Raw genomic sequence first — 16440 nt, 5'->3', positions numbered from 1 at the left:
GACCAAAATGCTGCTACATAGAGTCGAGAGGAGACAGGAGAAGGGCGCAAGGCTGAGGTTTTGAAGAGAAAATGGGGAGTACTCACTCCTCAGTAGGGCTCGGGGATTTGCCCATGAGTCCTGGTCAGTGCCCTCACCTCTGGATTAAGGGTGTTCAGTGAGTGAGAGCAGAGTGGTTCAGCCAGAAGTACCTTCCACAAAGATTTAGCAAAGTTCGATCCCATGAAGATTTCCAGGAATGACCTGAGTGTTGATGGGGAGTGATGTTACAGCTACTGAAGAGCAGCAGCCATTATTTTAGTTCTGCTTTTGAAATATTCTTAATGCTCACTTCTAATAGATGTGAAGAGTAATTTTCTGAATCCATTCTTCTGGGCACATACAGATGAACCAAAAGTAGAAGCAATAATAAACTGCCCCAAGATTGCTTCTTACAGACCTGAATTCAATATGTTATTTAACTGACTGGAAGTCTCCTGAAGGCTGGACCTTTTGGCCAGAAGAATGTCTGAATGAAGAAACTTCAAGGGTTTACTTTGTGATTTCCTTTTTTGTTTTTTTTTTCCCTGTAATTGTGATCTTGAGTTTCTCTCCAAGGTTGACTCGCATAGGCACTTAGAGCTATAGGATGGAAAAGCAGCTTTATTGGAAAATTTTTAGAGGAGTCATTTTTTATTTTATTTTTTACCTCTGCCTGGGCAGCAGTGAACACAAGCTTTATCTGGGTTGTTTTAATCAAAATGGCCTTAGAGAAAGGCTGGGAAATGTCTATATTACAGCTGTTCTTCAGAGACAGGGTATCTTTTTGACTAAACAATAAGGGGGAAAGGAAGGGCTCATTTTTTTTTGTTGTTGGTTTTTTTTTTTTTGATTGAAAAGCTGTGGCTCAGAATGAGAAATGCTGTTAGATGGTAATGGGAACGTTTCATTTTGGAAGCACCTTGCCACTGGTAATTGCAGTTTCAGTACTTCTGTGCAGACGTTCTGTGAGCAGGACAGTCCCCAGCCAGATGATGTGGTCTGTAACAAGGCCTAAAAAAGAGAACAGGAGCACGAAGCACCTGAACTGCAAATTCCCTGGGAATGCCCCATTAGTGTTTCCAGATGAAACAATGCCAGATTTCGGATCCAAGCTGTTGTGTTACAGTTTGCTTGCTTTGCTTAAAAGTCAGTATTTTCATCAGATTAAGGAATAAAGAAGCACCTTTATCATTTTCTAGCCAGCTCAATTAATTGACAGGAAAAGCCCAGCACATATTGTGTAAGAACTGAGCTGATGACTGGTGAGACCACATAAACCCCATTTCTTTTTCTGTGGTTCTGGGTACCGTTCATTTTTAACAAGGCAAAAATGAGGCTTGGGAGCAAAAAGATTAAAAAGCAAAGAAAGTGACCTGACCTTGATTCACTACAAAGATGTCAGGAATAGGAAGGCCCCATCTTGGGCAGGTGATCCAGAGCACTCTTGCCAGGTTTGTGCCTGGATCAGCAATGGTTCAGTACTCACCTGGCAGAAGTCATGCTCCATGCTTGATTAATTGTCTTCTCCCAGTGTGAGTTAAGGAAATAAATCTTTTATTTCTAGATTTCCTCCAAGCTGCATAATCTTTCTTCCAGCTTAATAATTTTTCAAGATAGGTGATGCAATACATGCCTTGCCTAACGTGGTATTGTGTGCTTAAACTTCAGAAGTGCCTAAACTGGGAAGAGAAACAAAGCTTTGGTGTCTAGGGTGTCATTTTGGTGTCACTGTCCTGGCATTGGAAAAAAAAGTCTATCAGTGGGATGCTGCCAGTAGTTTGGCAGAGTGTTTTATGTATGCTTTGTTAGTTAGCTGTTGATTTTCTGTGTTCTTACGCTTTTTGTTATGTTTGAAGGTGCTTCCAATATACTGGTTTTCAAGTGGGTACCTTCATTCATACACAACATTGGTTTTGCTGCGAAGAAGAATAAGGAGGGGAAAAAAGAGAAACAACAAACTGGTAATGAGACAACCCATCCAAAAGAGATCAAATCCCTGTGCAGAGAGCACAGGGTTAGGGTTATACAGCTAATGCCTGCTTCGCTGATTCCTTTGCTACGTGATGCAAGCAGGAGTTTTTACATTCACATGCTTAACAAGATCTGTACATCTATTCAGTCCTGTCCTAGCAAGAAGAGCAGGTTAATGCCCATGTATGAAGATAGCCAGCAGTGTGTCCTTGCAGTCCAGAAAGTCAACCGTATCCTGGGCTGCATCAAAAACAGTGTGATCAGCAGGTGGAGGGAGGTGACCTGCACCTCTGCTCAGCGCTGGTGAGTCCTCACCAGGAGTACTACATCCAGATGGGGTGTCCTTGGTACAGGAGAGACTTGGATTTGTTTACACACCCCCTTTTATGTTCCCTGCAGTACATGATGCTACACATTTGGGCTGAATCTTGCAACCTGGCTTTTGGATCAAGCTAAATAAAATGAGAAATGTCACAGGGTAATACAGTAATGCATCTTTCTCCCAGTATGGGTCACTCTGACTATCTAGAGCTGCCTGTCCCCACAGCTGCTCCCTGCACCATGCCATGAAGGGAAGGGGCAAGGCACAGGCTGGGCAAGCTGCACTGCCACTAAAGAAGCCACAGTGAGGGAGTCTTGCACCAGGCCTAAATCACCCTAACCCCTGGGGTGAATTCTTCACAATCAAGGAATTTCCACCGGAACAGGTTTCTGTTTTCTATCACACTGATTTATTCACATTTTAGGCTTTTTTTGCTCTTGCACTGTGATTTTTTTTAAAGTCTCTTCCTTTCTTTCTTTTAATGAGAGCAAAAGCCTCAGAGCTCTTTTTAGTTCTAAAAGAAAGATTTGACGCATTCTGTCTATTCCAGTTTTCCCCAGGGGCATTAATTCATAAGCAACAAAGAATATTATAACTGTTTACAGTAGCCCTCAGTGAACAGCATGAGACTTGGGGATTTGAAAGAAAGAAGGGTATTTGGCTTCAGAATGAAAAGCTAAACTAAGAGCTTCAAACTCAAAAATATTTGGAGTTCCTCAAACAAACACCACCAAAAAAAAAATTAATTTGCCAACTTCTAAGATCGTGTGAATCTTCAAGCTGGTTTTGTTTCATTTATTTTGCTGTACCACAGAAACCAAAGCAGTCCCAAAGGTCAAAATGTCTGATGCTTTACCTTCAGCTGTGCCACGTTCTACTCAGTTAATCACAGATTCCTGCTGTTAGAGCAGCCTGTGCCAGTGGACAGAAGGTGCTGTGGGCTTCAGCTGGACCCCAGGAGCACTGCTGAACCTCTCTGCGGCCACACTGCTGACTGTGGTGTTGCACACTTACCTCCACTATCCCTCCTCCGCTCACATCCTCATTTTTGTGTAGGATTCAGGGTCCTGTGCCATGTAGCAGGTCGCTGCAGCTATTGGGGTCATGTGGTCATGGACGATTACTTTGCATCTAGCTCCAGGTGACTTCAAAAAGGAAATTGGCTCTGGCTGGGGTTTTACTAATGCTGTTGTGTATTTTGCTTTCCCAGAGTGCTTCTCAGCTTCCCTACGGCAAAGCTCTCTACACGTACGAGGGAAAAGAGCCTGGAGACCTCAAGTTTAACAAAGGGGACATCATCATACTGCGGCGGAAGGTGGATGAGAACTGGTATCATGGGGAGCTCAATGGCAACCATGGCTTCTTCCCCGCCAGCTACATCCAGTGCATCAAGCCGCTCCCTCAAGCTCCACCTCAGGGCAAAGCACTTTACGACTTTGAAATAAAGGATAAAGATCAAGACAAGGATTGCCTGACCTTCACCAAGGTAGGGGAATAATGTTTTCTCCTAAAAACAAACAAACACAAAAACACCTGTTTGGAAACTCTTGCAACTGTGCCTGGGTTTTCTTCTCTAAGTGGGGTGCCTCCTCATCCTGTGCTGAAGGACGTTGATGTCTCCTGACATCTCCTCCTCATCAGGCAGAGCCCAGTCGCTGCCCCTGCAGTGTGCCAGCCAAGCCCAAAGGTAGCATCCTTGAGTAATTGCTCTCTTTTTGTCTGAAGGATGGACCACTGGGATAACACATGGCAGGTACTGCACAGTTAGTATAAAGCCAGTGCAACCTAACAAGTAGAAGAGGATATGCACTTCATGGTGATGCTTTTCCTTCTAAAAAACATATATTTCATCTGCATCAAAATGATATGCAAGAACTTCCAAATCTCAGAAAAAAAAAAGAAATGGAAACATATCCATTACTGTTCCTTACTGAATCAGAAGTTTCCGTGTTTTTTTTTTGTTTAAAAATGCCATGGAGCTTTAAAATGTTTGTTTCATTGCACTGTATCCCGGTTAGCAACTGAAACACGCTGCCATCATGTATCACAACGTTTCCTATTTTAATAACAAAAACATGTTGAAAGCAGGCATTTAAAACAAAGTCATTGCTTTTTGTTAAAGACAGACCTGTTTAATAAATCCTATTTGGAATTAGGGAAAACTGAGATTTGTCATTTCCTTTGGGTTTAAAATACCACGTTTCCCTATTCTCCCCTACCTCCCCTCCTGCTTTCTACTTCACTCACCCCTTTCTTGCAATTTGTGTTGACCTCAGATGGGATTCATGGATACCAAGAAACCCACAGTAAAATAAAGCTTATCCCCTAAGGTTAATTTATGGCACTGAAAGCCACGGAGAAGCTGCTCATTGTCGTTTTCTATTTTATTTTAGCTGTCTGTGGTTGTTACAGTATCACATAAAATAATAATAGTTATGCTGAAAATGAATATGAAATAGATGGTAAAAATATCCTTCACCGGGATTTTACTGACCTCCTCTTTGGAGGCTACTTATTATAGCCCAATGAATTACTTGCAGCGTATAATTTTCTCACCAAATGTAACATCTTTTTCAGTCGTGCCACATTTCTCAGCAGAATGCAATTTCCTAGAACATATACTTTCTCATACTTATTTAACAAAAGATTTGTAAGCATTTTTGCTCTGCAGAGAGCAAAGTGTTTGATTGCAAACACTGCAGACCCGGTGACAACACAGCCTCACTGGAGCTGTGAAACTCTTGAGTGAATGCGCTGCTTGGTGGGAGCTGTGCACTAACAAAGCCAGGAGTTACCTCTGAGACACTATATATATTGATACTGTATATGTACAAATATACTGAGACAGATTTGTGGGCACGCTGCCCAGGTAGAGGTACAATAGTGGTTTATTCTGTCTAAGGTATTCATCACTTGCTTGATAGAAGCAACACATTTGATATGGCAGGCAGCGTGGTCTCTTTTCTTCCAGTGGGTGCTGTCTTGGGCACTTTTGTGTTTGGTATATGTGGTGCCATTTATTAGTATCCTCCCTTTACAGTAACTGCTTTTGCATACTAATAGTTCTCATTTTGTTGGCTGTCCATTCCCATAGGCATTTCTTTCTGCTGTGTAGCTCTAGTCTCAATCTTTCAGTTTTTCTTTTCTCACCCCTCTTGTTACTCTCTGCATCCTTTTATCCCTGGTGTCTGTTTTCCCCAGAGAGGGTTTGGTTTCACTTCTGCTGCTGTTTCTTCTTTAGTTCCTTCCACTATGCGCACTGTCACCTTGTAACTGTTTTTGTGTCTTGCCTATTGTTCTCTGTGACAGTGAATAATCTATTTTTCATCTTGTGACTTTAGCATCGTGTTTTTATCGCATTTCCCAATGCTAATTTTAGCTGTCACCTGCGCTGATGAAGGTTCCTGTTTAGCTCAGATTTTAGATCATCTGCTGATGCACCCAGTTCCTTTGCACAGTCACGGGCAAGTGGTTGCTGCAGATGTGATTCGGCACTCACTCAGAGTAGCAGTCATCATTTGAGTGTCCCAGTTTGGGTGTGAGGATGCTGGATCTCAATTTCATCTACGCTATTTTCTCTTTTCTCAAGTAGAACAGTTGCATCAACACACCATTCATACAAACTAGCACAACCTATTTGTGTTCCAAATATCAGTTAACACTACCAGACTTTTATAATTGGATTTTATTTATAAACATATAATAAAGGAGAAACTTCTTCTTAACAGGAACTACCAGAGGACAAAACAAACACAGGGATGGTGTTACTATGTTTTGTTACTTGTTTGCTGGACTTTGCTTTTCCCCATCTTCTTTGTTACCGTGCAGTTAGGATGTATGTTGGTTGCAATAAAAGAAAACAAAGGAAAGATACTTGGGCTTTACTCTCAGTAGTTTTTTTTCAACATTAAGATGATCTGTTGTTCCAGAGATGGAGTGCAAGGAAGTGAAGTATGCTGTACACTGATCCTCATAGGGCTTCTGCCATTTATCTGTTTCCATCTTCTATCTGCAGAACACTCGACAGAGAAAAGGCCAAAGATAAATCAGTGATAATAGTTCTTTATGTGTTGGTGCAGGTGTAAAATTGGGAGGGACAGACCAGCTGCCTCCTGAGCATCCAGGGCAACAAACAAACGTGCCGTTCTCATACGCATATGCACTACTTCCCTAACTCCTCCTCCCTAATTAGCCATAGGTAAAGGCAGAGGGTCCTGCCTTTGCAGGAACCACAAGAAAATAAATCACCCTGGGTACACAACTTAAGACATATTTTCCTCAACGATTAGCAGGGATCAGCCAAATCAACTACTGAGGAATTACATTGCTCTCTATAATGACTGGCTGCATCCCTCAGTCAGTTTAAGTCCAGTAGCTCCTGATTCTCTCTAATGTGGTTGCTATCAGCATGGAGCATCTTGCTACACAACTTTGAGATATGCTCACTGAACACAGCTTGCTAACGACTCCTTAGCTGATACTGCTGTATGAGCCTGTGCTCTTGCTATGTCCTTCAAAAAAATGACCCATCCTTCCTTGGGCTGGGATTTCGGATACAAGAGGACTCTGATTTCAGCTGCAGCAATACACATCTGGAGTAATCACATGGCTGGCTAGCTGGCTGTGTAGTTACTCCAGCCTTAGATGGAGTCTGTCTTGAGCCCAGTTCTATTCTGGTGTTTGACCACATTTTCATGCATGAGTCCAGGTGGTCCTCTGGGGCTTGAGTCCCAGTGGCAGATAAGTTTCAAACCTCCCAAAGCATCAGCTGTTTCCCATACTTTGTTGCTCATTACATTTCCAATCATCCATTTCCTTTACTTCCTTTCCCATCATTTTCTCTTCCAGCCCACATTGATGTTTAACAAGTTTTGTGCCAATCCTGCAGTCATAACATCCTGTACTGGTACCTGCCTGCATCCCAAACCCTTAGCACTCAGCACTGGTAGTCTTTGCTTTTGAGAAAGATTGCCATGCTGTAGCTGTCAACAGAGGTGCTCGCTGCCATCCTGCCAGTGCAGGATCTCCCTGCAGCTCGAGATGGAGCTGTCATTTTGCAGAATAGCAGGCGCATCTGCTTGATGTTGCTTTGTTAGCAGCCATTAATGATTAGAGTAAAAATCAGGCTGTGAGTCATGACTATTATTGGACACAATTTTGTGCTGTTTCCTCAGCAAAAAGGTTCATTTCGCCATCGGGTTGCTTTTTGCATGATTTATCTTCTACTTATTTTCTGATAATGGTTATAAACTGGCAGCATAGGTCCTACATACCTGGCTGGAACGAGGCTGCCCCGTGCTGGTGAATAAGGAGAGAATTCAGCAGGTAATAGAGGGGCAAATAATTAGAGACTTTAGCAACAGGCACAGAAAGAGCACGCCGTGTCTTTGTCAACCTACAATGGATACCGTTGGCTTTTGAAACGAGACTTCAAGGTTGGATTCACTTAATGCTGCCTGGAAATCAATTTAGTGTATGTGAAATAGTGAGATTCAGAAAGTTTAAGTGATACGCCAAGAGATCTGTGGTTCTCTACTATTCATGATACTTTGGGGAATCTTTCGAAGAATTTATAGGTATCACAGCTATCCAACTAATTTAAGACATGAAATATTTTAATGTCAAAGCTTTTGCCAGCCCAGTGTGTAGAATGATGTTGTGGGCTCTGAATTCAAAGAAGCTTTCTATTAACAAAGAATGTCAGGAGATGTTTCTGGCTTCGCTGTAATTCCTGGAGATTTTAGCACCCTTCTGAAAATGAATTCTGTAATGGAAAGCATTCCGAGGATTTGCACTTTGCTCTCCCTCAAAGATGCACATTTTGAAAGTCAGCATATCTCATTATGTGAAACGATCTGATTTTCTCATATATGGCCACATTTGACAGCCAAGCTTGGCAGAGATGAACTAAAATCAGTGAATAGAAATGCTTCCAGATTTCATAAGCCTGTAGAAAGTAAAGCTGGAAAGGGATCTTCAAGGCTCACCTGTTCCCTGCCCCATCCTTGAGCAGGACCAGCACGGAATCCACTTCTCCTGCCATGTGCCTGTCCAGCCTGCCCCTGGGATGGAGACTGCACAGCTCCTCCAGTATAAAATCTAGTCAAGGGTTTATGGGGTTTTACAGTTCAAAAGTTTTTTTTCTCAATTTCTTATGCGTGCATGTGCATATATGCAGCATAGAAGATACATGAATGTATATGTAGGCATGTAACAAAAAAAAAAGGCTCATCACACATTGTGTTTTGTAAAAAGTCTTTGGAGAAAATAGGTAAAAAAATGTAGGAAGTAGGAACAGATATAGCAGGTTCTTGAAGCAATGAAGTCTTCTATTTTCCACGTTTACCCTCTTTACCTAGATTCATGATAATCAGTCTTTTGTAAGAGCATGTGGAAACTTTGCAGAGACACATAATCGTCAGTGCTTTACACAGATCAAAAATGGTCCGTGCAGACACAGCTTTGGAAAGGAACATTATCCTTTTCTTCAGGAAATTAAATGCACAAATTCTTTTTGCATCCTTCCAGCTGTAATAAATAGCTGAAAGATTCAGTGCGTGGCTGTTTCTCTTAGCTTTCCCCTAATGGATTGCTCAGATGAATAATTCAGAGGAAACATTTAAACTATTTGGATGTGCACATGTTCACAATGCACACGTTCAGAACAGCACAATATGCTCATCACTGTTCTGGTCGTTCTCTGTCAATTTAAATCTGTATTCTGATCAGCCTGGGTTAGGAATTAGTTTTTCCTATTTGAGATCAAACTGCAGAAAAATACGTCTCCTCTCACCTGGACAGTTAACATAGATGGCTTGTTACATGGAGAGTTGTATACCATACAACTATATGGTATACAGTATATACGCTTTTGTTTTCCTAAGGTGTTGAAAGTGGAGAAAATAAAGTGAGAATGACAAGGAGCTCTATCTCAGCTTTCTGGAGGAAGACATTATCTTCTTTCTTACAGATTTCTGCATGGGAACAGAGGAAGCTTAGATGCCACGAGAGGACTGACATATTGGCAAACTTGGCTTCACAGATTCTCTCAGCCCACTTCTTTCCTGAGGTTGCAGGAAAGCTTCAGTGGGATCTGGGCATACAGGGCTGCCTTCAGCAGCAGTTGCTGCAAGAGGTGCTGGGGCAGAGCCTGGCTCGGGGTTGCAAACCCAGCACACAGCTGTGACACCACAGATTTAACAACGAACTAAACTGCTCAAACAGAAACACTTAGAGTTTGTTTCTAGTCATGTGAGCTTTTGTAATGACTAGTGTGCTTTAGGTTTTAATCTATCAGAAAAAGCTTGTAACACTGTAAATCTTATCTATGGTTTTCTTAATCTCCTGCTTTATAATGACAAAAGAAGGTCATCTTTAGCTGGGATTGTTTGCAAGATGGCTTAGATTAACTGTGGTATTAGTGTCATTGATTTTACAAAACTAACTTGCATCTAAACTGAAGCTGATCCAGTTGAATGCAACTTGTTTTTTATTGTTATCTTTTCTGTTTTGCCTGCTTTGCACTTTCATCTCCTGTTCTGTTGGGTTTTTTTGTTGGTTTTTTTTAAAGGAAAGCTTACATTCAGTGGATTGGCAGTATAGTTTAGTTGCCATTGGATGCCAGGCCCGGGACTGAGGGAACATCTGTATGTGTGGCTTATGGCCTTCTTCACATGCTCTCTCCCTAAGCTGTCATGTGGGTTACTCTATATAGTGGAATAATCTGATGGCATATTCTGTGTCTCTCTGGTTTTAGGATGAAATCTTGACAGTCATCAGGAGGGTAGATGACAACTGGGCAGAAGGAATGCTGGGCGACAAGATTGGTATTTTCCCTATCCTCTATGTTGAGGTAAGTTCATGACAGATGGAAGTGTGTGGTTCTGTGAATGTCCCACATTTATTTTCACACCGACAAGGGCAGGCTAACCTTGGAAAATCTTGAATGAGAGGAACAAAATATACCAGAATAACTGAAAAGGGAAGTTTTGTTGTTTTGCCCTAAGGCATTGAGAATACATTCTTATCTTGGTCAGTTCAATTTGAATCAGCCAGCAAAATGCACGCCAGGAACTGCTGAAGTTTTGGCATTCCTGGTTCTATGGGAACTGCTGAATCACGGGCTGAACCCCTGATTGATCACCTGAGGTGAGCAATGAGTCAGCCACAGCAGCACAGGTAAAAGCAATTCACCTGTGCTGCTGGAAGGAGTGGAGCCTGGCTCTGCCTCTCGTAGACCCATTTAAGAGCTGCCTACCAGCGGGAAAGGACTTTTTCTGGAGATCCCTCCTCTGGAGTTTTGCAGTGAGCCCAGGACATAGTAAGCCTTCTATCTATTCTCTTTTTGTTATTATAATTTGCTTTGCTAAATTCTCTTGTTTGTTTCATAACTATAACATCTTTATATTCATTGATTATACACTGGTGTAATCTTTTCAGTGCATGTGGGCAATGTGGAAGGGACCACAGCTGGATGTCTTGTACGCACCCAAGGTGAGGGGCTCCCCTAGCCTCGTTGGCAGTGCTGGACCTGGTGCACCCCAGGGCACACAGTTGGCCTTTGGCTGCCAGGGCACACTGCTGGCTCACAGTCAGATTGCTATCAGCCAGAACCCCCAGATCCTTTTGTATGGGGCTGCTCTTCAGCCTCTCTTCCCTTGCTTACACAGTTGGTGGTTACCTAGCCCTCCAGTTTGTCAGGATTACTCTGCAAGGCCTGTCCACTCTCAAAGGGGTCAGCAGCTCTTCCTAATCTAGTCTTGTCTGCAGAATTACTTGGTATGCTCCCAAGTCCTATGTCCGCATCACTTATAAAAACACTAAGAGAACTGGCCTTAAAATGGAGCCCTAGGGAACCCCAGTAGTGTCTGTTCATAAGCTTGTCTTCCACAGTTAAGTTGTATTTGAAGTCTCTGGGAGAGAGAATTCTTTGTCCTGAGAATTTTCCGGAAGTCATTTTCATATGAGACGTCTTTTGGCTTAAATGCTTGCACCTTATGTCCTCTGAGCAGAGCCATCCTGCCACCTCTTCTCACTGCCATGTGCTCTCCTGCTCGTGCCCATCCAGCTAGAGGCTCCTCAGGGAAGAAGTTCAGGGTTCCCTTATTGTAGCCCTGTTGGAGCTTCCCAAAAGTGCTTGAGGAGCTTTCTTCCCTCATGGATGAACCGGAGGTGCAAAGAGCTGATGGGTAGGTGCTGCCATTCCCCACTGGATGCTCAATGATCTCAAAGCCACCCAGCATCATTGGTGTAGGCTGTTGCTTCTCTCCAGGGCGAAGGATTTCATATGCAGGCACAACAGAGCCCACCCAAGCCCTACTGAATGCAGCTCTGATGCCTGCATCCCAAATTACTTCTCCAGATTTCTTAGTTAATGGCTTGAGACAAAACAGAGATAATTAGTGCCTGAGTACCTAATTATTAACTCCAACAATGACCAATTTGGAATAAGCCATCATTAATACACATTGCATTCCCACAGTTGACAAGAACGATGATATTAAAACCAGAATGTGTAGGAGCCGTTATTGGAAAACCAGCTGCTGCCCATAAGTTAATGACTAGTTTTCTTCTATTCTGAGCATGTGAAGACCTTTTCAGTTTGTTCTGATTAAAACAGACAACTAGGATTTCTCCCAGATTTCATCTTTTTTTTCCTATTGTCTTTCAAGCCCTAAGGTTGTAATGTGATGACTGTCCTGAATTCTGCTATGGAAACAGTGATCTCTGTCAGCCAGCCATGGTTACACCCTGCCACCTTTCCACAGCTCTAGTCTCACCTGCAGGCTGCAAGTGCTTGCACTGCCTGCACACCATCCAGTATCCCTATCCCTCTCCCAGCCCTAGGTATCTGTTCTCTTTAATTACTGCTCCTGTAGGGTGGAGAGCTCAAAGCCTCAGCTGAGCAGCCCGTTGGGAAGAAGTGCACTGTTGTCTCACTGTAGTTCAGTGTACTAAGTGTGCCCCAGACAACTGTGGAGGAAGAAGAAGCATGATTGTGTAGAGTTGGGAAATCAATATTGGAAGTTTCTAAAGAAATACCAACATCCAGGCACCCAGGGAGAAGGATGTGCATAGGAATGTGGATGTGCATATACGTTCATATACAGACACACACACATATACATTAAAAAAAAGTACAACTATGTACCTTTATGTACCAGTTTATGCACACGTGTAATTTGTCCACATACATTTGAAATCAGAAGATCTGAAGGGCGTTTTCAAATGGGACGCTTTGCCATGGATGTAATACGTGTGCCGTGGTTTGTAAAGCCAGAGGGAAATGATCCTCCAGACATGAACACTAGCCACTTATTTCATCTGCATCCCAGTGGATAGAGGCCTTTTTCTGAGTATGAAATGTGCTTATGCAGCTATTGGAGTTTTATAGTTATCTCACTGTTGCCAGATTCGTGTGTTACTTTACATCAAAAATTAGGAGGAATCAGCAGGCCAAATCCCGATGAATTTTTAAAAGTCTCAGTGCCAATGTTTATAAAATAAATCCATTAAACAAGTAGTACTTCCATCTAAAAACACTCCTTGAGCCTGTCCAAGTCCATTAAGTGGTTTTCAGAATCTTGGCAAAATGTGCAGAATAAGCAAAGCTAAACTCACACGGTAGCCTTTCACTTGTGTGAGCTGATCAGCTGAAGTATGTAGGATTTTGCATGCCACCCAAAGCTGTGGATGGAGCAAATCCCAGCCCAGAGTCCATCTCTAATGTCAGGCTCTAATGTCTCCAGCTGCTCCCAGAGGCCAAAGAAGGTTCTCAATACAGCAGCCAGAGCTGTGCTGCAAAACAAGCTGGTGGCTCAAGGATTCTGAATTTCTATCTGTGGGGGCAACTTCTGGAATAAGACTGTAGTGTCACAAAGCAGTGCCACAAAATACGGGAGGAAGATACCCTGCAGTGTTCTAGAAAGCCTGTTATCTCAGTGTTGTGTGGTTGTCCAGATGTACAGTGCAACATGACATTTTTTTTTGTGCTTTATTCCTTCAGTGTCCAGCATGGTGCATGTATGCCTGCTGTGCCTGAGAGCTCCCTGCAGAGAGGCTTTTTCCCAGCTCTGTAGTGTCATCTCTATCCCAAACCACAGAAGCTACAATAGTATGAGTTAGATTTATTCACAGTTCACAATGGTGACTGTTACAGAATGAGTCACACACAATATGTTGTCAAGGGAAGTTGACACCTTTTTTTAATTATTTATTGTCTTTCTTCATCTCCAGTAGAAGCGTTTTGGGCTGATCATTTATGTTTTAATTTATCAGTAGAAAGAAATCCACAACACAAACTGATTCTCAAGGTGCCTTTTGTCTGGAAATAAACATCTTATTAATAATCTATATGGTCTGCAGTCCTATTCTTGCTGTGAAGTGTTTAGGACCTGTAAGGAATTCAAAGCCCTAACTGTATTTCTTTTATTTTACTGTCTTTGAACTAGTTTTTTCATTCTTAATAACTGCTATTATCTCTGCTTGGAAGTTATAAGTATAGTGCTGCTTCGTATAAAATTGAGAATAATGAAGATTATAGTGTGTTCTAATAGATATAGGTGTGCAGGAATGAAATTTGAGAGCAATGGTGTGTCGAGTATTGGGAGGTCCGAATGCTGCTTTGATGGCCAGAAACTACAGAAAGCAGAAGCTGTTAGACCAGAAACCCAGCCTGCAGCGCCAGATCAGAGAGGCATTCCCCATGATCAAGAGGCCATTCAAGTCTGTGGTGGAGCAGGGATATTACGAGGAGCGTGGCTGTGACTGTAATATCAGCACATTACAATTGATGAAGTGCCAGCCCATTGTAATAATGTTTTATGGCAGCAGGGGCACTGAAAGCTGTGATTAAGTCATAACGAGAGTTTTAAAAGTCTTTTTACAGAGCAGCGAAGCAGAGTAATGGGGATCTTCTCCCGTTCTCAACAGTCAGAATGAAGAAAAGGAAAAAAGAGGTCTTGAAGAGAGAAGGAGCAGGAGAACTGGCAGACCTGATGGTCTCCATGCCCTGCAGTGTGGATTTAGAAGACTCCCTTGAGATCTTGGGGGGGAAAAAAAAATCTTGTGAGTCTGTGTTTAGAAAGAGAGCAGCCAAGAGGAAAGAAAAAAAAAAAATAATCGAAAGCCAAATGCATTTTTTAATTAAAACAATGATTTTTCATTCCGGAATTAGCTTTGCAGTGCAGATCACCACATATAACAGCTTTGTACTCTATCACTGAATGTACCAACCACCTTAAAACAGCTTACCCCATACAGGGGTACCCAAGAACATTTGCCAGCCTGTGAGCATTGCATAGTGTCACAGAGACCCATCTTTCCAGCAGAATTTCTCCTTAGCTGTATAACTATTTGTTTTGCTGAGGGCAGCCCTTAATTAGCCACCAGATGAATGCACAGGGCTAGGAGTTAGCACGCTTGTGTGTGTGCATTAACTTAATGTGAAAACCACGTGTTCCAGGAAGAGATGCAGAGAGCTGGTCTGAAAAAAAGCAAAGCCTTTCCCACAGCCCAGCCTAAGCTTTTCTTCACTTTGAGATCGTTCAGTGTTTTTCTGCTGTGGCCCACAGTCTGACGTTCTGTCCAGATGGTAAATTTTGGAAAAAAATTTTCTCTATGTACAGATTCCCAATTGAGTTCCAAATATCACTCAAGTCTGTGCTCTCCCTCTCCTCAACCTGTTCTGTTCCTCCTGCAGCTGCAGGACAGATGGACCCCTATGGGATTCCCACAGTGAATTCAGCCTTGAAGCCTGACCAATCATTTAAAGATATGTTTCCACTTTGGAGCAAATCTGTACCTTTCACAGTCCCTTTTATGACATCCTTCTAAACAAGGGAGCATTCCACAGATTGTTTGGTACCCTATCAGAAAAATTCTGCATTATCTGTTTTTAAGGACTGCCAGACTTTTTAGCTGTGCTGTTGTCATTTAACGTTAGTAAAAATTGAGGCTTTTTAGAAGTGGATAAAATGAAACCATAGATGATTTTAGAAAAGCTGACTTACTGAATCTCAGAGGAGCAAATTCATCCCAATACTAAGTAGGTGTAACACTAATGAGTTAAGAATTATACCATTAACATCTGAATTGATTTCTTTTCTCTTCTCTTTCCCTTTACTTGTCAGCTAAAAATAGAGTAAGAACCTTGTAAAGCTGGCAGTAATGTAAGCTCTAAGAGGTGTTTGGCTAATTTCTATTGAAAAGCCTTATTGATATGCATTTTCAGATTTTGTTATTACATTGTTTTTAAGACTCTCATTCCTGCACCTTTGTGGTTTCTAGGAAATTGGTGCCACTTGATTTCTCCTTGCATAGAAGATGGCTGAATATTGCAGGATATTTTCTGGTATCAAATTTCTGCGTGAATGGTGTATAAAATATAATTGCTGTGTTTCACATTCTAACTTAAAAGTGCAGAAGTTGTGTTACAAGCTGCCAGACAGACCTCAGGAAGAACCTATACACTTACTGCTATTTCCACGTCAATCAGTGGATAAAACTTACTGATTTAAAGTGCTGTCACGTACATACAAAGTAAAATAATTTAAATAACTTCAAATAACTATGATGCCAGTCAGCATAGTTAAGAGTATTAGCAGTCAGAAGGGAGAAGGAGATTAAACATTCAAATGTGCTGCTGTTTGTTAAGGGAAACTTTGGGTGTCTGTTGCACGTTTCTGGAATATATCCATCTTCTCAGTGAATTGTTTTCACTGCTTTTGCCACTTGCAATCTCTCTAGTGTATAGAAATGTATAGACTATGCGCTACCCTTCCCATCTTGTTCTGGATGTATTGCTGACAGAAACTTTTCTGTTTTCCAGATGATATTTGAAAGCCCAAAATGAAAGCTATGGCCACAGACCTGGGATTTCTCAGTTCTTAGTACAGATTGATGCTCTAAGTACATACTTACTTTATTACTGAATGACATTGGGCAGTCATTCTTCCTAAGCAGGCTCCATCTATTGTGCACAACAGTAGTACACTATCCTTCTGTAAGCCAGTGAAGAATTTTCTTCACAATGGTCAGTGTATTTGCATCTTGTACTGCTGCTGGACTAGGAACTTCCCTAGTTTGGGAGTCACGTGTGCATTGTTTTATAGTCTGTCTCACCGTTT

General features: G+C 42.0%; 1 protein-coding gene across 1 annotated transcript in view; it reads left to right on the top strand.

Moving 5' to 3' along the window:
* SH3RF3 (SH3 domain containing ring finger 3) overlaps nt 1-16440 on the top strand; it is a gene marked incomplete at its 3' end in the record, with an annotated part of 231043 nt that overhangs the window by 143491 nt on the left and 71112 nt on the right. Inside the window, exons 2-3 of the mRNA XM_079542119.1 lie at nt 3525-3800; nt 10071-10166. Of these exons, the coding sequence (XP_079398245.1) occupies nt 3525-3800; nt 10071-10166 (372 nt within the window). The remainder of the gene's footprint in view (nt 1-3524; nt 3801-10070; nt 10167-16440) is intronic.

The sequence above is a fragment of the Tetrao urogallus genome, assembly GCF_951394365.1.
Source record: "Tetrao urogallus genome assembly, chromosome: 1".
In the NCBI taxonomy this organism is placed as follows: Eukaryota; Metazoa; Chordata; class Aves; order Galliformes; family Phasianidae; genus Tetrao; species Tetrao urogallus.
The sequence above is the reverse complement of the archived record's forward strand: the minus strand, read 5'-3'. Positions and strand labels throughout refer to the sequence as shown.